Raw genomic sequence first — 23,460 nt, forward strand, 5'->3', positions numbered from 1 at the left:
ACGCACGGCCTGGCAGCAGCGCGGTTCCCGGGGCAGACACGGCACCGCTGCCGCTGGATTCCCACCTCACCTGCTGCAGGTCGATGAAGACTTCTCCTATGGGAGGGGACTCTCCAGCTGCCATTTTGGTTCAGGACCTAAGGGCCTGGGCAAAATATCAACCCTTCTCTTTCACCGGCAGGCACCCAGCAAACCTGGAGAGTGGCATAACCTGTGGAGAGAGGGCAGGACAAGGGAATGTCGTGGGAGACTGCCACCCACTGCCCTCAGCCCCCGTGGCTCCTAACCCAGAGAGGCCACCTTGGGGAACCTCCCCAGCACCACCAGGACAGGGCTGTCCCTCAGCACGGTGCGGTGAGGGGGTGGGAATGGCACGGACCATGCTGCTTTGGTGCCAGCTCTGCCAGGTCAAGGCCAGGGGAGGCCCTGACACCTCCCTGTCCTCCTCCGAACGAGGCGCTGCTCCAAGCCGTGCTGTGCCAGGGAAGGGAAGGTTTCCTGCTCAGTCACCTCCCTACCAGAACATCTGGGCAAAGCTGGAGTGTGGCTGAGCAGCGGGCAAGGGTAAAATGGGAAAGGCAAGGTGCTGAGGGGGCATGCCAGCAGCAGGCAGCACGGAGCAGTCCTGTGCCACATAGCCTTAAAAACGGACAGGCCCCAAAACAGCCACGAGGAGCCTCAGAAAGATCCATGCAGGGCAGAGAGACGGCACGAGGACAAACAGTTCTGCATTCATACAACAGACACAAAGCAATAAGTGTTACAGGGGAAGAGGCCCACCCGGACTGCAGAGATGTGCACTGCCTGCACCAGCGTGGTTAAGGGACCAATAACCCCGTGGGCAGCCCGAGGGAGCGCTCTGCTCAGCGTTCAATTGCAAGGGAAGGAGGCAACGAGGTTCCACAGTTCATAAGGAATGGGATTGAGAGTAACACAGAAACAGCTCTAGTCATGTCACATCTACAGCAACAGGGCAGGCTGAGCTCAGCATGGGCTGCCTCGTCTGCTGTCACATCAGGGAGAACTGGAGATGGTTCAGAGACTGGCACGGGGGAGATCTGGGCCTCTGAAAACTCATCTGAACTCATACGGAGGCAGACAGAAGGTGCACGCACATCCACAGCAGTTTGGGGAGGGATGGCTAAGCAAAGTGTTCTCATTTCATGGAGCAAGAAAAGGGACATTCGTTAAAACTGCAAGGGAAGAATACAAATTAATAGAAAACTGGCAAAAGAGAAGATTTTTGTCATTGATGTCATTAGGGGGAAAAATACTGCAAAATTAGAGGACAGCTTGGGCATCTCTCTGGGTACCAAGTCATATTTATTACAAAGCACATCTTTCAGAGCAAGCTATTCTGTAGCTATGAAGCTTTGGAAGAAGTAGTAGAGAAGTGCAGGCCACAGCCTGGAGATCTGCTAAAGCACTTCTTACCATCTCATCTGAAGTACCTCGCAGGGGCCCTGTTCAAGACACAACACTAAAACAGATGGTCTAAAGGTGACACCAGTAAGGCCACTTCATCACCCCTCCTCCTACCTTGGAAGATCTTCAGAAGGTGCTACTGCAGGCTCTGCTTATCCTGCCTACCCAAAGGCACACATTTATGAAGCCAAAAAATTCTGGGGCCATCTCTAAGGCAACTTCTTGAGGAGCTAATGTCATCACTGATGAAGCACGTTCTCTCGGTCCAAGCCACCTTCTCTCAAACCATTTTTATAGATTTAGCAGCTATCTCAGGATGCAGTCATGCAAATGAACAAACTATCGAGCAGTGCCAGAAGCGGTACAGCTACAAGTGACATGCTGCAATAGGATAGGGCTGCAAACAGCTAGAGCGCGATTTTGGGGCTGCACACCCAGGCCTTGCAGGCATGAATGACAACAGTTCCTTCCTGTGGTATCAGGAGGACTCCACATGCAATGTTTGCTCAGTACCAGACAGGGAGAAAAAGCGTGAAAGGACCAAATTTTATTAAACATGAGGAATACTGGAGGCACTAACACAGCTACGTGGATGGGGATAGGACAATTAAAACTTATGGTGAATAACCTGAGATTTTTGCTGTTCTTTTCCTCCCTTTGAACGTTACCATCCTAATTATCGTGAAAAAGGCAAAACTTAGTGGATGAAATTCCTCAAATACACCGGACTGAAATCTACAGTAACTGAACCCTTCTATGAGACCTGAGCAGCTCAAGAGAAATACGCTGCCAAGACAAGGAAATGGAGAGTCCAAACCATAAGGAACAGGGTGAAACAATGAAAATACCCAATTCACTCTGCAGATCTGTTAAGGCTTCTACTTTAAGGTGTAATCTTCAGGTTTCCACTCTGTTTTCCAAGACAGATGGAGCAAAAGGGTTCAGAGAGAAAAAAACAGAAAAAGGAGAAAGGTCTGGAAATGAGCTGTAAGAGGAGACTGAGCTGCTTTTTTGGTAGGAGACAAGATAGGGAGAAGGGTAATACATGTCTTTTATTTCCTTTCGCTTTTAACTCAGAAAAAGGGTATCATTCCATGAAATCAAACAGCAGCAAATTTGAAACTGAAGGAAGGGAACGCTTTATTACAGTGAGAAGAGCTGGCAGGTGGACCCTGGCTCTGCAGTCCCTCAGGGCCAAGGCATTGTGTGCATTAAAAAAAAGGGGCTGGGGATTTGCGAGGAACATAACATCCACAGCCACAGCCACAGAAGAGACAACTGCCGGCAAAAACATGCTACAAGTACTACTACTTCACAGCTTTGGAAGGCAGTTCTGCTAGTGGCAGAATCCCTAAAAACTAGCAAAATGATAATGGTAATTTAACAATAAAAAATACCAACGCTCAGCTCCACCTCTGTGCCACTAATGCATCTTATGGGACCTTGAACAGAAACTGCAAACTACCGGCACTGTTGGAAAACAATGTGCGTTGCTTCAGGTTGGCCGCAGGTTGCTCTGAAGCTACGCAAAGGCTGACAGGGGTATTCAAGATCGGGGTGGGAGGAAACCCACAGGCAGGAGATCTGCTGGATGCGACGAGCTCTTCTGGCATGGTCTCTGCAAAACATGACGCTGAGTTTACAGCTCCAGCCTGACTGCCTAAATGAAGTTAAAAGGGTTGGAAAATTCAACGCTTAGTCTCTCTTTACCCAACCAAGCGGCGTATTCTCAAACATGCTGAAAATATGTCACTCTAATGACTCTGCTGAGCAGCTAAAAGCGAGACAGCTGTACTAGCAGTAAAACAAGGAAGCCCTTGGGACCCGCTTTGAGATTTCAGGGGGACTATGTGGTGTGCGGGGGTTTTCCCCCATCCCTACTCACCCTGTAGATGCAGGAGGTGAGGCATGGCAGCCCCCAGCACATGTTGGGATCTGAACCATACAAGGTCTCCTATGTCCTCTTCCCATCCTAACACTGTAATAACACATTTAACGGGCACACTGAGACTACATGAGCTTCTTTGGCTCCCTATTTATCCCCCCCAGGAAAAACTAAGCCTGCGTGCAAATGCTGCACAGATGCTCCTCCGAAGGCAGCAATCCCTTCCCAGGGCAGACGTGCTACCCACGGGGCACCCGGCGTCCCGAAGGTGCCGGATGGCCCCCAGGAGCTGCAGCACAGCCTTGCTGTCAGGAAATCTGTTTAAGGACTGGTAACACTACAAATCACTTCCAGCACTGAGGGGATTCTGAGGATGCCAAGAGCCGAGCGCTGCGGTTTGGAGTGCCGATTCGGTGTACTCCTTGGTGGCTGGCCACTAGAGGCCACTTGCCCCTTACTCTGCAGCGCCTGGTGCAACCTGTCATAGGAAGGCTGGCGAGACATCGCCTCGGATCCAGCCTGGCATTTTCTATTACCTGCAACAGAAGGAGTTCAGGGAAGAGCAACAAGAATTGCCAGTAGGCCAGGGGGATTGATTTATGAGGAAAGGTTAGCAGCTAAATTTGTCTAGCGCAAGATGGGATGACTAAGATGGGGAGGGGACGTGCCAGCAGTCTGGAAGGATCTCAGGGGTGTAGAACACAAATGAAGATTATTTTTTTTCAGGCGGACCCACACAGAGAGACTCAGAAATGGGTTAAAATTTAAAAGAGAAATTTAAAAAGAACATCAGGGAGAATTCTGCTAATAAGCATCATGCTGAACCACCCAGCCTGCTGGAATCGCTGCCTGGGCTGTCACGAGAAGAACACAAGACAAAAGGGGGCTAAAAACCAATACACCGAAAGAAAGCTGAATGAATGATACCTCCATCCTACTCTATCTCACGCGTGTCAGGAGTACGTGATTCAGCAATCCCGCTAGAAGTAATTTTCAGCAACAGAAGCATAACACCAGCAGGCCAGATTCGAAGGGAGGTCAGGAAAAATCCACAGACCGCTGGCTAGTGCGCGCTCGCACCTTCCTTCTCTCTCCATGAGTGCGTTGCCCTCGCTCATGCCAATTCCTGCGGGGGCTCTCCCCTCCCAGTGCAGCCTTGGGCAGCAGCAAGCAGCGCGGCACTCACCCGGCTCGAACCATGTCCTAGGCTAAAGGCAGGCAGGAGGAAACCAGGCAGGCACGTCCCGCGATGCCAGCAGCGAAGGGATCTCCCGAGGGCCACATGTTGCTGCCATGCATCCAGCAGGGCTCCCCTGGTCCCCAGGGGCCCGTTCGCAGCAGCGTGCAGATGGAGCTGTGCCATCCCGCTGAGCAGGGGCGAGGCCAGCAGCCTCCGGTGCCCCTTGGCAGGTTGAGTTTGGGCAGAGAGCTGCAGCCGGCCGTCCCATACACCGGGGTGAGCAGGGAAACCTCTCATTTATTCCCTTAGCTCCAGCAGCCAGGCTGGGGACCCTTTAGCTGCGGGGTGTCCAGGCAGGGAGCTGGTGCTGGGAGAGGAGGAGAGCCAGCGGTGGGGTGCGGGGGGCTGACAGCACGGGCAGAAAGGGACGGAAACTTTTGGGGTGAGATTGAACCCGTCCGGGTTCCGTCCGTCTGTCTGTCTGTCTGTCTGTCTGTCACAGCGGCACGGGGAGGGGGCGAGAGCGAAACAGCGAGGGGCCGAGCCCGGGGGGGCAGCGCGGCACAGGGTCCCGGACACACGGACACACACACACCCACCCGGACAGACGGACGGACAGACGGCCCCGCGGGGCCCCTACCTCGCACCGCCGGAGGAGGAGGAGGAGGAGGAGGAGGAGGAGGAGGCGGAGAGCTCCGTGCGGGTCCCGGGCAGGCGGCGCTGCTGCTGCCCGCCGCCCGCCGCCCGCTTTGTGCCGCCCCCGCTCGCGGCTCGGGCTGCGGCGGCGCGGGGCTCCCCCCCCGGGGCCGGTGGCGGCGGCGGCGCCCCCCTCCCCTCCCGTTCCCTCCCCTCCCCTCCCGTCCCCTCCCGTCCCTCGGCGGGGCGGGGGACGCCGGGGCGGGCTCCATGGCAACCGGATGTCAGCGGCGGCGCTGCAGGCGCGGCGGAAGGGCGCGGCCGGGCCGGAAGCGCGGCGGAGGCAGCGGCGGCGGCGGCGGCACCGGGACGGCCCCGGGCCCTGCCCCTTGCCCCCTGCCCCTGCCCCTGCCCATGGCGGAGGCGGCGGTGCGCGGCCTGGCGCTGCTGCTGCGCGACGCCGGTGGGTGAGCGCCCCCCCCCCGACCCCCCGACCCCCAAACCCTCCCCTCGGCGGCGCTGACGGCCCCGCTGTCCCCGTTCCCGTCCCGTTGTCGCCCGCAGGGGACCTGGTGCTGGAGGGCTCGAGCACGCTGACGCTGCCGGCCGGCACCCTGCAGCTCCTGACGCGGCTGCTGGAGCAGCTCCTGGGCCCCCGCGAGCAGGCCCGCGGCTTCGTGGCGCTGCCCTCGCACCCCGCCGAGACGGCCGCCGTGCTGCAGGCGCAGTTCCTCTTCGACGTCCTGCAGAAGACGCGATCCCTCAAGGTGCGGCCCGGGAGGCGAAGGGGCGCCCCCCAGAATGCTTCAATCAGGGCGGTTTGGGCACAATCAGGGGGGTTTGGGCGCAGCCGCTCAGCCCCCTGGCCCCCCGCGGATAGCTCGTGTTTTACACGCTCGTGCCCAGGCTGAGACTGTATCTGAGCTGTTTCACAGCTCGTAAGCTGGCCTCCTTCATTTTAGGGAGCCTGGAATAGAAGCATGGAGAGAGGGATCCTTCAGGGAGCTTTCTGCAAGCTGGCATGCGTTAAGAGGCTGCACACGATTCTACTTGGCACTGGGGTACCATGAGAAGAGTAGAAACTAGAGGTTTGCACCAGGGAGGAGAAGGGGAGTGACCTGCCCCGAGGTCCCACAGTGGTGCTCAGGAGTTGCTGTGGCTGGGCCTTCAAATTTTCAGCACTGCAGCCTGCAGTGTCCTTAAAAGTGTTTTCTACCAGACCACTATCTGAGTGTTGTGGGAGATTGTAAAACAATGCGCTGAGGCTGTGCGTGGGGGCCCAGAGCCCGTGGAGGTCCCCTGACAGGACAAGGAAGGGGAAGATGTTGCAGTCAGGAGACTGCTGTGGTGAGTGCTCGTGTTAACCAAGTAATGGGCTCCTTCTGTAACAGGCCCAAAATAGAGGAGAAGCTGCTCCTTGCGGTGCAGGAACCGATTTGCTTGGGGAAACTAATAATTTGTAGCAGCCTGCTCAGATTCTTGAGACAGTGGAAAGAGGAGAGAAGGAGACAAGTTGTCAAGACACAGAGCGAGGCTGGCGTCTGACACACGCGTTGTTAAAACTGGCCATCAGAGCTTCCCAGAACAGCCTTCCCCTGCGAATGGCCCTGCTCAACATGCTGCATTAGTGCTGGCAGAAGCGGGGCAGTGATTCATCACTGCCGTGGCTGTGGCTGTGGAAGCGGTGAGGAGGCCTTGGGACGTCTGTTCTGCACCTGATGAGTCACTTCTGTGCGTGTGGCTGGCAGAGATGGTCTCTCTGGTTGTACTCCGCAGTGGGAGCGTTACCTGCTTCATCACCGCTTTGTCTGAACCCCCCCCTGCTTATGCAGCGTCCACAGAAGGCATAAGGAGCTGGGTTTCGTAAGCTCTGTGGCATATGAGCACAGTCTTACCTACCCCGTGGTGAAAGAGCCTGTGGCTGCCCTGTAAAATGCAAAGAGGAGGTTTGCAGCTACCTCAGCCTAATGTTAACTGTGTCTTGGAGACCAGCTCTATTTTCCATTGTATCTGCTTGTGACTTGCCTTATTTGGCTTGTTTTAGTGAAATGCACGTGCATACCTCCCACCACTGTGCTGGTTCAGCTCAGCTGCTTGATAAACATAGCTCCAGCGGCTAGATTTGTCTTTATTTAGTTAGTGGTGGCTGATGAGGAACCCGGCTGTCAGATCTCCCTGTGGCTCTGACAGTGGTGATGCCACATGAGCGAAGGAGAAGAAATGGAGATGAATGGTCTGGCAGTCTTGTGCTAGCTAGCATGCTTTTCTGTTTGACCTTTATTGAACCATGGGACTGCGAGAGTGCAGATGGCAGCACGGAGAGCATTAGGGGATGTTAAATAACAGGCTCTGTTAGTTAACACCTGAGCTGGAGAAGCAGTCTGTTCATGGTGCTGCAGTTGGCGCATCAAGGCAGCGCTATTGCTTCACAAACTGAGATTAATAAGAGCCTTCTTTTCTGATTTTTCTAGCTCATTCATGCTCCAAACTGTGTTTTGCAATCTACTGTGAAGATCTTCCCTTTCAAGTCCCTCCGGCATTTGGAAGTAAGTACAGGAGGCTGAATGGGCTCTGAGCCTTGCTGTTTGGCTGTTCTTTACTTAGTTTCGTGGTTGCAGAATGCCTCTACTCCTAAAAACTGGGTAGGCTTATGTGGCCTTCCTACAAGGGGAAGTCTGAACTCCTGCAACACCTGCTTGGGGTAAAGCTGGGTGTGAACGATGGCTGGAGTGCTGGGGAGGGAGGCTCCAGGAGGGAAATAGATCTCTTATAAAGATGGGTCTGGGATGGCAGCTGCTCTTGCACTGTAATGTGCTGATGTACTTTGTCCTTACTTTCTCATCACTGCTGCAGTTGAGGTCTGTCCCTCCACACTGCCTGCGGGGTCTGCGATTTGTCTATTCTCAGCTGGAGTCTTTAACCTGTTGCAAATGTATCAGCACACTGGAGGTGAGTGTCTCTGCAGCCCGTGGGGAGCTACACAGGAGAATGCCTCCCTTATCTTCCCTACCTGAAGGGTTGTAGGACCCAGACGGGCCATGTTAACCACCTTCTCAATCCACATTCTGTATGTTTTTTTCTCCCTTCCCCATTCTGGGGTCCTACCCCTGACTCAAATACCGTAGAAGTGTTCCCTGGTTAATTATGTGCTCGGTAGTCTCCTCTTTAGCTGCTTGAGGATTTCTGGCTCCAGCCAATATTCGTATCTGCGAAGTCTCACTGCTCTGTGTTTACCCATTTCTCCATTCAAAGTCCTGCAGCTGATCAAGGTTTATTTGGTTGCACCTTAGCAATCGTAAATTAGAGCTGATTGTAAGGGAGAATTGCTGTGTCCCAGCATCTTAACTAGCATTTGTGCCCAGCAGGTCTCTGAGACGTGAAGCTCCAACCACAAAGAGCTAATAGTGTGGGTTGTGTTAGCAGTGGGGCTCTGGGCTTCTGTCTGGCATGGAAGCAGCTGCCTGCTGGGGAACAGTGGCTGCTGACAGGGAGTGCCTTGAGAGATTCTTCTGCCTGCCAAAGCATGAGTTGTTTGACCAGAACATGTGTGTCTTATTGCTGGGTGCTTTGATGAAGGTCTGAAAAAGTTTTTGTTAGGATGAGTCTCTGTGCAGATGAGTCTCTGTGCTTAGTTTTCAGTCTCCAACTTGTAACCATTAGGTTAACTATTGCCACGTGTGTAGGAAGCAAGAGCATCTCCTTTCAGCATATCTAGTCATGGAATTTCCACCACCTCCAAATACTTGGCAATGACTTCTAAGTCGCTGATCCATTCCAGGGTCTGTGAGGCACAATATGCCATCCCTGTTCTAGACTAGCTGTTCCCCTTTGTTCATCTGCTGTTACCGTAACAGTCAGTACGAACCAAGGAACGGCTCCTCGCTTCTTCCTAGGAAATCATTTCAGCATGTGGTGGAGATCTGAGCTGTGCTCTCCCCTGGCTGGAACTGCATACTGTCAACTTCAGCTACAACTCCATCACTGCCTTGGATGACTCACTGGTGAGCGGGGCATCCTTCCTGCGTGACTGGGTGGAAGTGAGATGATCACGGCCAGAAATTGGCCACTGCTTGACTGATGCTGCTGGGTCTGGGTGGGAGGGAGTGAGCAATGTTAATTTTGCTGGCCTCTCCCAGCAGGACAGGGTTCCCATGCTGCAGTGAAGGCATTTGTACGATCTGATCATGTGTCTTTTCATCCCCCAGCAATTACTAAATGCTCTGAGAGTCTTGGATTTGAGTCATAACAAGGTCCAGGATTGCGAGCTCTATTTAACGGTGAGTATCTGGGGCTGAGCGCCAGTTTCCTTGCAGGGAGAGGACACTGCTGAAGTGCTGTGATCATTGACCTGCTAGGTCAGTGTGAGCCTGCTAAGCGAAGTATAACGCAGGAGATTGGAGACACGGTCCAACAGGCGTGTGATTTAGAGCTAGTGCTTGCAACCTTGAAACTGTTTCCCTGTACGTGCAGCCCCTGTCCCGGTGAGGCAGGGAAGTCAGCGTGCCTCATCGCTCTGAGACAGGCATCTCTGCTGTGCGCATCGCCGTGCGTATCACTTGGCTGCTATTCAGTGTTGGTGATGCTTTGCTGTACTCTGTGCAGCAGGTGAGAATGAGGTAGCCAGGCACTGTTGAGATTTGTTGTTTGGTTTATCCAGGCAGCCACTAGCAATTTTTTCTTACTCTTGGAAATCTCCTGTCAGTTAATTTAGGGAGGTGGTAATCCATCACAATGATGTCTGGGTCTCTGGGGAAAGACACTGAAATCTAGACTCTGCTGGGCTGGATATGCCTCTTTTAAGAGAAGCTGTGAAACAGCTTTTCACAGAGTTGGTAAGGCTCACAATATGTCCTTCACCATTGTCTTCCCAAAAGTAGGGAAGGGCTTCTTTTGGTAGCAAGTTCAGCTCTTTGCCTGAGGCAGGGTGTCCAGTCCCTATCATTAAAATTACTGGGGAAGGGAAAAGCTGCTCCTAACAATTTTTTTTTAAAGCACTTAGAGCACCTCTAGACATACCACTCCAAATGTGAACATTGAAGTCTTGATGCAGAAGTAGTCTGAAGAAAATCAATTTTTAAGTGGCCTTGGTGGGATGGAGAGAATGGCAGGGACGAGTGCTCTGTCTCGAGTTCAGGTCTCGGTTGATCCAGTGCTGCTTTTCTCTCTAAACAGACCCTTACAGAACTTGAGTACCTCAATCTGGCTTATAACTTCCTGTCCAAAGTGCCAAACCTTGGCATCTTCAGCCGATCCAAGCTGGTGACTCTGATCTTGCGCAACAATGAACTTGACAGCATTAATGGTGAGCGAGCAGTGGGGGAACCCTTGAGTCTGACGTCTTTCTCTTCCTCAAGGAGGAGTGGAACTTGAAATCTTGGGCACAGCTATTTTTACAAGGGTTCAATTCTGGGGGAGAGGGACAGGGGAAAGTTTTCTAAGACATGTCTTCTATTATGCTGATGGCTTCTTGCTTTGTTTGCAGGGGTTGAACAGCTGGTGAATCTGCAGCACCTGGATGTGGCCTACAACCTGCTGCTGGAGCATGCCCAGTTGGCATCATTGTCCACTCTGCACTATCTAAAAAAAGTAAGCACAAAACCTGGTGAGTTGGTAGATCGGAGATGTGGGCTGGAAGGGTGCAGAGGAGAGACTGTGTGATAAGAAGAGAGTTTTGGAAGATAAATTCAACTCTTGAGCATTTAATTTTAACAAGGAAAGCTGATGGGGAACCTTGGAAAGACACGTGCATTTTAGTCTTTGTTTTCTCTGGCCCCTGCTCATTTTTCTGTATACTTATTCCCACATCCTTTTTTCACGCTTTCCAATTTTAACACCAAGTTCAATGAGGATCCTCTCCTAATGCTTTTGTGGATTTGTAGCATTTGGAGAAGTCTGAAGGAGGATAACTACAGTCACTGTAGTGTCTGTGAAGGAAAATAGCCTACAAAGGATTGTTCTCCCAAGACTTCTCAAAGTCAGTATTGAAGAGGCTTGTGATGATTTAGGGGCTTGAGTAGAAAATACTTTAATTTCATTCTGCATTTGCTGAACAAATTTCAGGAAGCATTGTGAAAATTTAGTCCTCTCCTGGGTTGATCAGCATTCCACTACAAAGATATTTCCTGAGGCAGAGAGAAATCCTGGAACCTCCAGGGAGATTAAATCAAGGTATAGCGTGTTTCTTTCTAATAACTATTTCTCTATTTCCTCCACCCAGCTGCACCTAGAGGGAAACCCATTATGGTTCCATCAAAACCACCGGTCTGCAACCCTTGTACATTTGTCTCCCAGAGCAGCTTCCTCCAATGTGAGTATCAGCCACGGACCTTCTGCCAGTGCTTGCTGAAGGTGTGGGGTATTCCGGTGTTCATGGGCAAATGAGTGGAACAAATTTTGTAAACCTGAAAACCAGTTTCAGTGGTTCTGTGGTGCGTGTGGTTGTTTGTTTTTTGTTTGTTTGTTTTAGGTAGTGTAATTTTAATAACCTTACCTTTTTGTAAGGTGTGCTGGCCAAGGCAGGCACAGTTGAATATTGATCTCAGATTTGCAAGACCTCAGATCTCAAGATTTCTTCCCTGTCTACTTCATCAATTTTGTTCACTGAAGCTTCCAAAACTTTCCTCTGTTCTGCCAGATAGTAACTACGTGGCTGGACTCTGCAAAAAGAAACTCAGGGTCTCAGCCTACCTTGCCTAATTATGTACTCTACTGACAGCCATGACCACCTCTTTCCTTCCCCACATTCCTCTGCTCTCAGTTAGGTGTCATCACTGTTTCCTTTGTGCTCTGGTGCTTAAGTCAGTTCTTGGTAATCTGATTTTAAATAATGAAGCCAGCAAAGACAGTGTTCTGGCAATTTAGCAAAGTAAATTGGCTTGCTAAGGGGTCAGAGGTGTTCCAGAGCTGGTCTGCCATTTATGTTAGCAGCGAATTGCTACATTCGTTGTCATCAAACTCCAAATTGGAACAAGCTTTCAGTGAGCTCCAGTTACTGGAAGCTAGGTAGACTCAAATTAGAAGTAGGGTACCAACCTTGAGGAAGCAGTGAGTAGCTGCCAAAACAATTTGAGTTCTTGCAGAAGAATCTATCAGATCTCTTCTGCAAACCTTCTTGGATACGCTTCTGGGAGTTAAAAGGTCTGTAAACAGGAAACCACAAGAGTCCCTTCTGGCCTTATATACTCTTAGGTAGCTACAGGTAAAGGCCCGATGGATAGGCAGGAACAGGGCTGTTTCTGGAAATCTTTGCAATTTTGTGCCAAGGATCCCAACCCTATGATGACCTGAAGGGAAACAGAATCAGTAGATGTTGTCCTGAATATGTGCCAGGCAAGTGGAATCTGACTGCAAATGGGTCTCTAATTACAGTTCCTCTTGGATGGAGAACCACTCTCTTCCTCAGACCTAATGGTAAGTACAATCGCTGTAAACTGATCTTACTGCCTTTGGGGGTGGGAAGTCTGACAGGTTCTTGCATCCTCATGTGTCCCATAAAATCTGTATTGGCTGCCTTTTCCCTATGAAGCAGTTTGTTTTGGCTCAGTCCATGCTGACTCCTAGTAATTGCTGGGACTGTTGGTGTAACTTATTCTGTCCTAAGTACCCTTGCTGAACTTGGAGCCTTGCCGCTTTCCCTTTCATGTACTATCTGGCACTTGACACTTGAATTACATTTTAGCAAAACAAATGTTTTTCAACATCCCATCTGCTGTTTTTAAGGGACACAGAGGTTGAGTTAAATTGGAGCAGCCACAATAAACAGTCCAATCAACCGGGTAGGATCTGTTGTCACTGCTTCTGCTGAGATGGTGGAAGTTTGGGGTGAGGGCCAGGGAAATCGCTAGCCTGAATTGTGTCCTGGTTACTGTGTCTCCCCTTCACACTCAGTAGACAGCTTTCTCTTCTTTTGGATGCAGCACCTTCCAAAACTTGTGCAAAGTGTATCCCAGTCCATCCACACATCTACCTCAGAGAGGACCTTGCTGGACCGCAGTGCTCTGGACAGTTCCTGTGCTGCAGACTTCAGTGACAGCCAGTCCCCAGCAGAGAATGTGGCTGTCAGGCTCCCTCGGAAGAAGTGCAAGGTCTGGTACTGAGACAGCTGCTTAGCCATGTAGCTGGCGTGTTGGGTGAGGGGGCTGCAGCACCATGAACACCCCATGCTGTGGGATGTGGTTTTGTACTGAGTCTCTACACTGCTCTGTGTTAGGAAGGGGCTTGCTTTAAAGTCAGTCTTGATGTGCTGTAACAAATGTTTCATGGTGTGCTTCTGCGCTGTAACAGCCATGAGTCCTTTGGCTTGTCAGAGGAGGCTGTGATCAGATGCTGTTTTGGTTGTTCTGTTGCCCTCCAACTATTCTTATCCTGTTTGTTCCAGGGGAAAGTCAAAGTGCGCAGAGCGAGCATTTCAGAGCCCAGTGACACGGAACATGAGTCCCAGACTTTGCCTCTCTCTGCTGGTGAGGCTTGTCTTCTTTCTCAGTAACACAGCAGCTGAACTGCCTGCAGTCAGAGGGGTGCTCTGGCGTGGTGACTATTTTCATACTTCCCAAGCTTTCTCTCTGCAGGCCTGGTTTTACAGCATCAGAAGGAGATGGAACGCATGGACAGCTTCAGAGATCGCTTCGGTGTTGACTGGCTGCAGTACAAGAGACTGGAGGAGCGTGACCAACTACCTGTCATCTGCCGGAGCCGTTCTGCGGATGAGATCTCAGGCAGACCTGCAGCAGCAGACTTGCAGAGTGAGAACGTTGAAGCAGAGCAAGTAAAACCCCAAGAATCCCCGAAAGAATCCTCTCCTGCTGTGGATGATACTCAGAAGGAGGAAGACCTTGAAGTGGATGAGCATGGGGGAGGAGAGCTGAGAGGAAAAGAGGAGGCAGATGAGCTAATGCTGGGGGAAGAAGAAGATGAGAAGCCAGAAGGTAAATGGGTCTTCACTGCCTTGTGCAAGGGCTTGGGTGGTGGTAGAATAGGTGGGTTGAATGTGGCATCCCTGAAGCTTTATCGTGCTGCCCTGCAATGTGGGACTTCTAAAGGTTTTGTTCAAGCAGGTCTGAAGGCCTGCTGTGTGTATTGACTTGTGCTGTGTCTTGTTTGACAGTGGACCTTTGCCAGCCAGTGCTGGTGAGCCAAATAGAAGGTGAAGGGGACCCGGAGTTAGACTGGATCTTCCTGCGGGTCACAGCTAGGCATGTGATCGAGGTGGAACTGAAGGCTGCCAGAGTCCTCCACAAGCTGGAGCTGAAATGCCTGCAGAAGATAGAGACCTCTGAGATGAACTGGAAGAGGATGGTGAGTCATGTCTCTGCGTGAGCTTTTGGCTTCTTATTCCCTGTATGGGTCAACATTTTGGATTTTGACTTCAGTTAGAGTACCCTGCATGTGTTTTCCTAATGCCTGCAAAGCCTGATTGATCATCTGTTCCACCCTATATGTATGTACCTAACAGCATCAGTATTGCTTACAGTATCTGTGATAATGCAGCAGAAGTCAGCACCAGTTCTGTTCCAAAGCTGGGGTTAAAAAGATTTGTCCCAGTGACTGGAATAAGAGACTTCTTGAGGGGAGCCTAAATCAAACGAAGGAGAACTTTCCTATCCATTCCTTACCGGGATAGTGTCCTGGCCTTGCAGAGCTATTTGTGGATTGTACTTTTTCTTGGACAGCACAGCACTGAGTCTAATGTGACATTTGGAAAGCTACTGGCAGCTCAGTGGGCAGCTCTCTATCCATGCTAGATGTGTGTTTTATTGCTAGCAGCCCTGTTTTGCTTTTGTGGCCTTTTAGAAAGGGAGCGTAGAAACCTTTCTTCCTCACAGTAGGGTTTTAAGAATATGAAATATGTGCATGAACTTGATCACAGGCTTCTCTAATGTTGTTCCCCAAAAGCTCAAACTTTTTTTTTTCTTCCTACCCTTCTACCTCTTGAATGTTTGTGGCTTGATTTGAGGTGCTTCATTCTGGGCCTTGTAATTTACAGTTGTACCTAGCACATATGAACTTTTTTTTTTTTCCTATTTTACCAAATGCTATCAGGGCTTTTCTGGGAGGACTGTTCCAGGCTCACTGAATTAAGTACTTGTACGTCCACGTTTCCAACACTTACAAACAAATACAGTCTGGATGCTGCGCCATCTTTCTGGAACTGGTGTTTTCTGTCTCCTACAGGACCTGGAGCGAGTTTTCCCTGTCCTCACATTGCACTTCAGCTACATTCGCAAGGACCGGCAGAAGCGCAAATACGTGGTGCTGGATGACTGCCCGGAGCAGTGCCTGCAGGTTGGAGGGGCTAGGAAGAAGCATGGGGAGGTGGACAATTTTCCTGGAAGATGCTGGATTCTGTCTGCCAGCACAGAGCCTCTGTTCTTAGAGCACACGTACATCTACTCTCCTGTAACTATCTAGGTAGCCCATGCCTTGCTTGTAAGCTCAGGATCTCTTGCTGCACAAATGACCTGTGAGGGGCCCTGTGCGCGTGGCCATGAGCAGTAGATTTCCTGGAGCATAAAGGGTGCTCTCAAGGGGAAAACCTTGCAGTTTTCTCCCATTGGGAAAAGGGCTGCTGAGTTCTAGTAGTCAAACTGTGTTGCATGTCCCCAAAGAAGGACAGTTGTATTGCCTGCTAACGCTCTTTCCCTGTCTTGCTACTTCTAGTGTGTGCTTGAAGTGTTGTCCCCAGCTGTGGAAGAGAATCGGCAAAGTCAGGACCAGGAGAAAGGATCCGTGAGGCTCCAGTGCCTGAAATGCAAGCATGAGTTTTTGCAGTCCCTGTCTCCCTGGCAGCAAGGTCCTTATCCTGCACAAGTTGGGGACACCAAAAGCCTGGAGACCCTAGTTGCCTCAAATCAAGGTAGGTTGTAGTCCCTGGAGAAAGGATACTCCCGAGTGCCTGAGCAGACTACCAGGATGGCAGCTGTGGTGCAGAGCATAGAACGTACAGGAGAAGGTGATGCCCCGGTTGTAATGGAATTACAGCCTGGTGTGGAATGTACTGTCAGCCCACGGGGACTGGGCTAGGGAAGAGCCTGCCTCCTTCACCAGCAGGAATAAGTCACTTTCTTACTGTTAATCAAGGGCCACCCAACTACTGTAGGGCACTTGGGGTCTAGGAGAAAATTAGGGGTGCTGGAAACCGCCAAGTGGTCTGCAGAAGTCTGGAAGAGGCCTTAAAGGTGATATTGTGTCTCATCCTGTTGAATCCATGGCCAGTTCTGGCACAGAGACTAGTTTGTTCTAAAACACCTTTGCTAATGGAGGTTTTTGGTGAATCTGCTCCAATACTTCAGATACAACTTTGGCTGTTAGGTATCAGAAGAACAACCCCAGCCTAAGTCTTCCTAGCTGTAATCTTGAGCTTGCTCTTGCTTCCCTTATGGGGAGTGATTTATTTCTTTTTTTGTACTGGAGGGCTGTTCTCCCCCCACAGCTAGTCCTGTGTTCTGTCCACTAGACTAAATAAGCTCAACTCCCTAGATAATTTGCTTGTCACTCATATCTCGTACAATCCAGTTATTCTTGCTGGTCTCCTCTGTACTCTTCCCCACTTGTCCACATTTTTCTTTGGCTGTTTGAAATTAGATGTGGTATTTTGGCTGAGGCATTGCTAGTGCTGAATAAGCATCTTCTGATTGCTGAGTTTTTCAAAGCTCAGGTTTTATCTGAAGTGTCAGAGGAGTGTTAGCTTGGAAGATGCTTCTGGTATGTGGAAGTATCCTGAGATTGGAGAACTCTGCAGTGAGGGCAGAGGTGCTGTCCTGGTGGCTGCACTTTCCTTTATCCTGGGACATGTTCTTCTTCCCCCCGCAATAATGGGAGTTCCAGGATCCAGCTCAGACTGTGGTGTGGATGAAGTGAGCTTCAGGAATTGGGGTCAGGAGGGATGAGGACAGCTGGAGAACAGACACAGTGGGCTTATAGGTTGGCTGGCCAAAGATAAACCAATTTGGGATGGAGGTGACTAAGAATGGTTGGATTAACTGAGTGTGAGTTGGGGCTTCAAAGGCAGTGTGAGCATTTGTGGATGTGAAGTGGAAGAAAGAACTGATGGTAGTTTCAGTTTCAGCTGCAGTCACCCTGGTCACCCTAGTTCTGAACGTGGCTGTTTTGGGTGGATGCTGACACTGATTTAGAATTTCTCATAGATTTGCCAAGAGGAGGTGAGTCAGGTATAGGTTCTGAATAGAGCTGCTCAACAAGCTTCTTAGGTCATGCTATACCTAACTAGCTTTAAAAATCTGCTTTGAAAGGGGTTGCTTGTGGTTTGCAGAGGTTAAGAGGAAAGGAGAATCTTGTTGCATGAGAGCTATGTTGTGTGTTTCTGTATCCCTTCTGAAATCTTCCACAGATGCTGCAGCAGGTGGTGAGCCCATCGCCTGTCCCAGCTGTTCCAGTGACCATGTGGTCATCCTGCCTTCGGAGGTATGCTCCAGCACGCCCCTGCCGCCCAGCCGTGATGGCACAAGTGAGGACCTGTCAAACTCCCTCCTGGAAGGAGGCAGCCAGCAGGAGGGCCCAGAGGAAGCACCTGCTCTGGCCAGTGAGAGTGGGAAGTTCTACATCGGTGGGGAGGACAGCTCGGAGGTGGATACCAGCACCAGCACCAGGACCCCGGAGCTGAGTGGCGAGCACGACGGCACTCTCCATTCCGCTTCCCGCAGCTTGGACGGGGTCTGTGGGAATAAGGAGCTGAGCATGAAGAGCCAGCACTTCTCCCTCAGCCGCACGGACACCAACGGGGGCAGCATGATGGGGAGCTATCATTACAGCGTTTCTCGCGGGCCCACTCCTTCCCAGCTCTCTCTGAACTCCGAGTCAGAGGAAACGTGGAACCTCAGTCCCCGTGAGTATGTCAGAGCTGTGCAGGGTTTAGGGGTGTTGGGTGCTGGTGCTTGCTGGCTGCACTGCCTCCTGCTTCGTGTGGGAGGAGATCATCATACATGAACAGCAGTGATGGATTCTTGTGAGCTGGGTGCTTCATGCCCCTCTGTTCAGCTCTCATGCCTGAAGGTAGGGAAAACTGAGTCAGCTCCTAATCCCGAGTATCGCTCACACTGAGTAATTGGATCTTGCTGCAGGAGCTCTGTGACACCAGTCACTTGGGTCCCTGTGGCACTAGCAGGCTGCCAGCTGGAGCATCACCGCTGGAGAACAGCAGTCAGTTTCTGATTGTAGGTTCTGGCCTAAGCGTGGTGTGAGGCTAGCATGTTTATAGGAGGCTGTGGTTAGTGGTTTTACAGACACTTGTGTTCTTCCCAGTGGGTTTTGTGAGCTCAGATGACAAAGCTTGTCCAAAAGAAGAGACTGCGTGCTGGCTGTGAGACCTGTCCTGTAAGATAGCAGTTAACAGGCGGTCTGTACATACAGGCAGAGACTGCTTTTGCTTGGGTATTAGTATGAAAAGCCTCGTGCACCTGAAAGGGCAGATGTCAATGCTGGAATCCCCTCATGTTTCAGTATTGAGACCTGTGGCCTGGGAAGCATTAGTTCTAGCCCCTTGTATAGAGGAGAGGCTTGATGGAGGTGGGTGTGTAGCAGGGGTGATGCTGCTGCGCTAGTGCCAGCCTGTATGTTTTGGGCAGCTTCTGGTTAGTGGGAAGCGTGCTGATCCCACCCTTTGCTCTCCTCAGCTGCAAATGGCGCCCTGAACACGAGGGATTTCCGTTCAGTGGATCACCGCCTGAAGCTGTACCTGGACATGGAGGTTTTTGAGGAGAACGACGAGGAGTTCCAGTGCTTCCTCAAGGTGAGCTCCTGCAGCACCAATCCTACGGCCCTGCTCCTTGGCTGTCCTCGCCACCCTGCACGTTCTGCTCGGGGGTGGCATCTGGAGACTGGAGTCTGAAGGGAGCTGCAGCATGCCTGGGTCAGTCTTGTCCGTGGGTGGGCAGGCAAGGAGCAGGCCAGCACTGTGACTGCCTTCTCTGTGCTCTAGGTGGCCATGGTGAAGTTCGGCCGACAAGGAGAGTTCCTCTCCATCCTGGTTGCCTCTGACCTCAGGATCTATGTGCTGGAAGTCACTGGGGTTATCAGGTGAGGAGAGCAGTGGCAGTGAGACCCTGCAGCAAGGCTGTGAGCGCTGGGTGGTGCCAGCCTTTGCTGGCTTTACCCTGCAGGTGTGATTACATGCGAAGGCTCTGCTGGTTAAACCCCCCTGCTGCAATCCGAGGTGGGAGATGGGGCAGCCTGCTGCAGCTGAGGGCTGTGCTCTGTGCTTAGGGGACAACCTGCAGAGTGGCTGAAGAAGAACGACTCTCACTACCTGTCCGATGTTTCCCATCTGGAAGTGGGACTCTGCCACCAGAGCTTGCGAATAGAGTTTGAGAACCCCAAAGCCTCCTACAACCTGCTGATCCGGAACCAAAGCTGCTGTGACCAGTTTCTGCAGACCCTGACATGTAAGAGTAGGGCTGTAGCAGAGGGGAGGGTGAGGATTTTTCTCTAGAAGAGCTACTAGGAGATCTGTAGCTGCATGTACATGGCAAATTCATTTCTTGCCAGCTCAGAAAGAAGTTGGGGGAGGACCCCGCTGGCATCATACCTTCCAATATCTCTCTTATAAACTTGAAGAACTTTCCTGAGCTGTTATGTACTGCCCGTGGGCTTGCAATAAGTCATCTGCCTTCTACCCCTCTTTAGGTCTCATACAAGAGCTGCCTGCCAAGCACAGCAATAAGGTGAAGGAAATCCCCACTGTGGAAATGAATCCACAACATTGGCTCTGGTAAGAGCAGCCTCTGGGGTGGGGGGTTGGATGGAAAAGGGCGCGTGTCCAGCCCCAGCAGGGAAATGCAGTGCTCGGAACAGGGCAGCAGGAGGCACCGCTCGAGTGGCAGCCAGGCCTGGGAGCTAGGTTCATGGCAGCCGGCTCAGGTGCCTGCTGCACAGGGGCTGCAACTCCAGCTCGCATGGAGGAACCTGAGCAGAACACAACAGAAGGGGGAAAAGGGGGAGCCACAGGGCTCTCTCCCTCTTTGTGGGGAGCATTATGTTCCTAGTTAGCAAGGTGGTGGGCAGAGAAAATAGGAGGGGAGAGAGGTATTTTGGAAAAACTGTGAGAGATGGGTCCCTCCTTTCCTCGAGTAGACAGCAAAAAGTAGCTCACAGCAAACCTAGACTGGGAACAATGCTCTTCCTTGAGTGCCCCACTGTTGTATCTCCTCCAGGCCTCTGCTGGACTCCAAGACCACAGGTTCTGCAGCTGCAGATGGCACTTGCTTCTTCTACCTGCTGGCATACCTGATCCAAGGTACAGGAGATCTCCGTGGCCAGATTTCCCACACTGTGCTCTCTGCTTACATGCTTGAGCTCTTAGTATAGAGTGAACATGGCTCCATCAGCGAGATGGGGCAGGGGCATGGGTAAGGGTTTTTTTAGCGTTGAGACACAGGACAGAGTCTCACAGACATTTGGTCTTGAACACCAGGTTTGGTGAAAACTCAGAACAGCTTCTGAGAAGCTGGAAGTGATCCAGGGGCTGTGTTATTGCCACGAGCTTGAGGGGTCACACATAGCTGGTTAGTGTGTGGGAGCTGAAAGGGTCCCTGTTTTGGGAGAACAGAAGCAGGTGTCTGAACCCCTCGCCAGCAGGACAAGAAGAGCCTGCTGGAGTCCACCAAGTTCTGTGCCAGGTTTTGCTGAGGTCCAAATGTGGTATCTGAGGGTGGGAGGAAGAGCTTAAAGTACGTTTTTCTCCTTTTTTAGAGTACAGCACCCAGAACCGGACACAGTTCCAGCTGAGGCCTCGCTGCCAAGTAGACAGGACTAATTAAACATGCCATCTCTGATATTCCTGCTAATTCCCAAGAGTGAGATGTGTCAAGAAAAACAACATGTTGCTGTAGCAGCTTGTGATCCCTGTGACCTCAGCTAGTGGTTCCCTACTTCTGTGCTGTTGACTTATTCTAGTGCTTCTTATTTGCATCCACTGAAGTCAGCTGGATGATATTTATGCTCCCTCTAGTTTATCAAAACTCTCCTGCTTTCTGCTGTACTTACTACCGAGATGGAACACATCTTAAACTTTATTTATGCTGTGTTCTGTCCATCAGATCTGCAGCCAGGCAAATCAAGGCCAAAAAGGGTGGCCTTTTAGCTGGAGCTGCTGACTTAAATAAGGAATAGTGGTGTTGTTTATGAGGTCAAAGGACTTGAGTTCCTTTTCCTGCCTCATATGTGGATATTGCCTAGAAAAAGCTGGCTGGGTGATGGTCTTTCATATGTATGCTCAAGGAATGAGCTTGGTCAAGCCCAGGTACATCTATTTACTACCCTGCTCTCTGCCTTTAGTCTAGAAATTGCATTAAGCTGGTCACCCAGTTACTGTTGCTGAAAAGGGTTTCCCCAGGGAAGGAATGGAAAGCAAAGCTTGTTTTATGGTGACTCAGGCTCCGAGCAAAGCCTCTCATATTCCCTTGTATCCTTTTAGGGGCATCTGCTTTCCCTGTGACCCTGCTGAGCACCCGAAGCATGTTGTTTCTGCTGGAGGAGAATCACCAGTGGCAGGTGCAGCCTCCTTTGGATGCAGATCGTGAGGCAGAAATGCCTTCCAGGAGCAATATCCACTTGAAGGAGAAGCAGCCGATCAGCAGTATCAGCAATGTCATAACCTATCGCCTGTGTCCTTGTGACATCAAGCTGATGCTGTATGATGAGGTAACCAAAAGGAGGTCATGGGGCACACGAGACATTGAGGGCTGGGTTGTGCTCAGATCCTGTTCCTGCCAAGAGCATGTTGGGGCTGTCATCTCCCATCCTAACCCAGGGCCTTGCACCACGGAGGCAGGGGAGCACAGAGAAATGCTGATGTGCAGAAGTTATGTAGGGATGCTCTCACATCTGGCAGCAGAGGGAGAGGAGGATATCACTTAAAAACTGGGAAAAAAAACTGGGAAGAGCTGGCTGTGGCACTGGGGAGTGGCAGCTTGGGGCTGATCAGTGCCTTTTGAGTCTGGGCCCTGCTCATCCACCTCTGTCTCTTTCTTCCTTTCCAGGTGCTGAAGGTGGAGAGCACGTGGCACATCCGCACCGAGTGCCCTGAGCTCCTGGTAGAGCTGGTGGAGTGGATCCGTGGGCCCTGGGAGGAGATGTTCTCTATCGAGCTGCGGAGGGCTGTGTATGAGGGCCTGGAGTGAGCCTGCCCGCTGTAGGCAGGCAGGACCTGGAGCCAGAAGCGCTGCTGTGCTGGCAGTGCCGCACAAATGTCTCCCCTCCCATCTGACCTTGCTGTCCTGTGGCCTCTGCCTTCTAACCTACTCTTGCCCCTGGCCCTTTCTGGTGAGGAGGAGGTGAGCACACGATGGTCCAGGCTTTGTACAGTCACTCACTGCCACTGGGCTGGCCGTGGAAGGAGGTGGTGGAGGGTGTTCCCTGTAACGCTGCAAGCTACAGGGTTTTAACCTGGTGGTGTCTGCTAGTTTCCTTCAGGATAGTCCGAAAGGTGACTGGAGGAAGAAGGGAGCCGAGCCAGAGCATGTTCGGTGGTACTCAGGCAATCAGCAGGGCAGAGGCAGTTGCACACTGCGGTCTCTGCAGCAGGTGTATTTGCTGCCTTCCTAGCTGTCTCAGAACAGCTGCCATTATCTGCTGCTAATACTTTCTTTCTTTTTCTTTCTCCCCCTGCCCTCTTATCCACAGCTTCCCTAAAGCTGCCTGCTTCAATCAGGAGCCTATTGCACAAAGGGATAAGGCACATTGTACTGGTAACCCCACAGAGAGCCCACACCTGCGTGGCAGGGCATGGCTCAGTCTGCTGCTGTAGTCCTTCACTGTCACGGGGGAGGGAGGAGCTGTGCAGCTCACAGCACAGTCGTGTTGCTCATTGCTGAGGGGTCAGGACCCTCGTGGGCACTGGCAGGTAAAAGTGAGGCTTAGGCTTTTCTGAGCAGTCCAAAAGCAAGAGTCTATTTTAAACATGAGTTTTACTTTTTTCTATTGTAATAAAAGGTTATATTTATTGAATCACCATGGTTTTTTCTTGTCTCGCTGCCTTGTCTCACTATACTGTCCTTGTAATGTCTTGCATACTAGCTGTACGGCAGCCTCAAGCAGTCCCTAAGATCCCACAGCCATTCCCCCCATCCTCCTTAGGGTGGTTATTATCTTTGTGCTCCCACCCAGCGGGTTGCTTACTGGCTGTACCAAATCTCAGAGGCATGCCTCTTGCAGGAGCTGTTGCAGCCGTGGCTGTGGAGGTGTGAATACCTGCCCCTGCAGCGCGCTAAGTCCTCTGGTCATGCATCATCATCTACTTCAGGAGACAGTTCTGGGGCTGGCCGAGGGACAAGGCTGCAACCCGCCCAGCTATACCATCCTCAGAGCCTTAGGGGAGGGGGAA

The 23,460-nt window shown here is 51.4% G+C and overlaps 2 protein-coding genes across 3 annotated transcripts in view; one reads left to right on the plus strand and one right to left on the minus strand.

Moving 5' to 3' along the window:
* SLC4A3 (solute carrier family 4 member 3) overlaps positions 1-5,233 on the minus strand; it is a 33,448-nt gene extending 28,215 nt beyond the window's left edge. Inside the window, exons 1-2 of the mRNA XM_082762976.1 lie at positions 5,131-5,233; positions 71-211 (exon numbers count right to left, since the gene is read on the minus strand). Coding sequence (XP_082619102.1) covers positions 71-124 — 54 coding nt within the window. The 5' untranslated portion in view covers positions 125-211; positions 5,131-5,233. The remainder of the gene's footprint in view (positions 1-70; positions 212-5,130) is intronic.
* A 258-nt stretch (positions 5,234-5,491) lies between these two features.
* STK11IP (serine/threonine kinase 11 interacting protein) lies at positions 5,492-23,090 on the plus strand. Of its 2 annotated transcripts, XM_082763035.1 has the most exons (24): positions 5,492-5,589; positions 5,691-5,893; positions 7,598-7,672; positions 7,980-8,075; positions 9,020-9,127; positions 9,332-9,403; positions 10,299-10,428; positions 10,609-10,712; positions 11,344-11,433; positions 12,495-12,536; positions 13,043-13,210; positions 13,504-13,585; positions 13,694-14,050; positions 14,230-14,420; positions 15,297-15,407; positions 15,783-15,978; positions 17,473-17,967; positions 18,755-18,870; positions 19,060-19,157; positions 19,344-19,522; positions 19,764-19,848; positions 20,291-20,373; positions 21,553-21,779; positions 22,118-23,090. In XM_082763035.1, the coding sequence occupies exons 1-24, from the start codon at positions 5,541-5,543 to the stop codon at positions 22,256-22,258; spliced, it is 3,498 nt and encodes a 1,165-aa protein (XP_082619161.1). In that variant the 5' UTR covers positions 5,492-5,540; the 3' UTR covers positions 22,259-23,090. The 2 variants fall into 2 exon arrangements, with proteins under 2 accessions (XP_082619161.1, XP_082619162.1); XM_082763036.1 differs by lacking the exons at positions 21,553-21,779; positions 22,118-23,090 and adding an exon at positions 20,829-21,540.
* Positions 23,091-23,460: the final 370 nt, after the last annotated feature.

The sequence above is a fragment of the Aythya marila genome (assembly GCF_965140915.1).
Source record: "Aythya marila genome assembly, chromosome: 6".
Lineage (NCBI taxonomy): Eukaryota > Metazoa > Chordata > Aves > Anseriformes > Anatidae > Aythya > Aythya marila.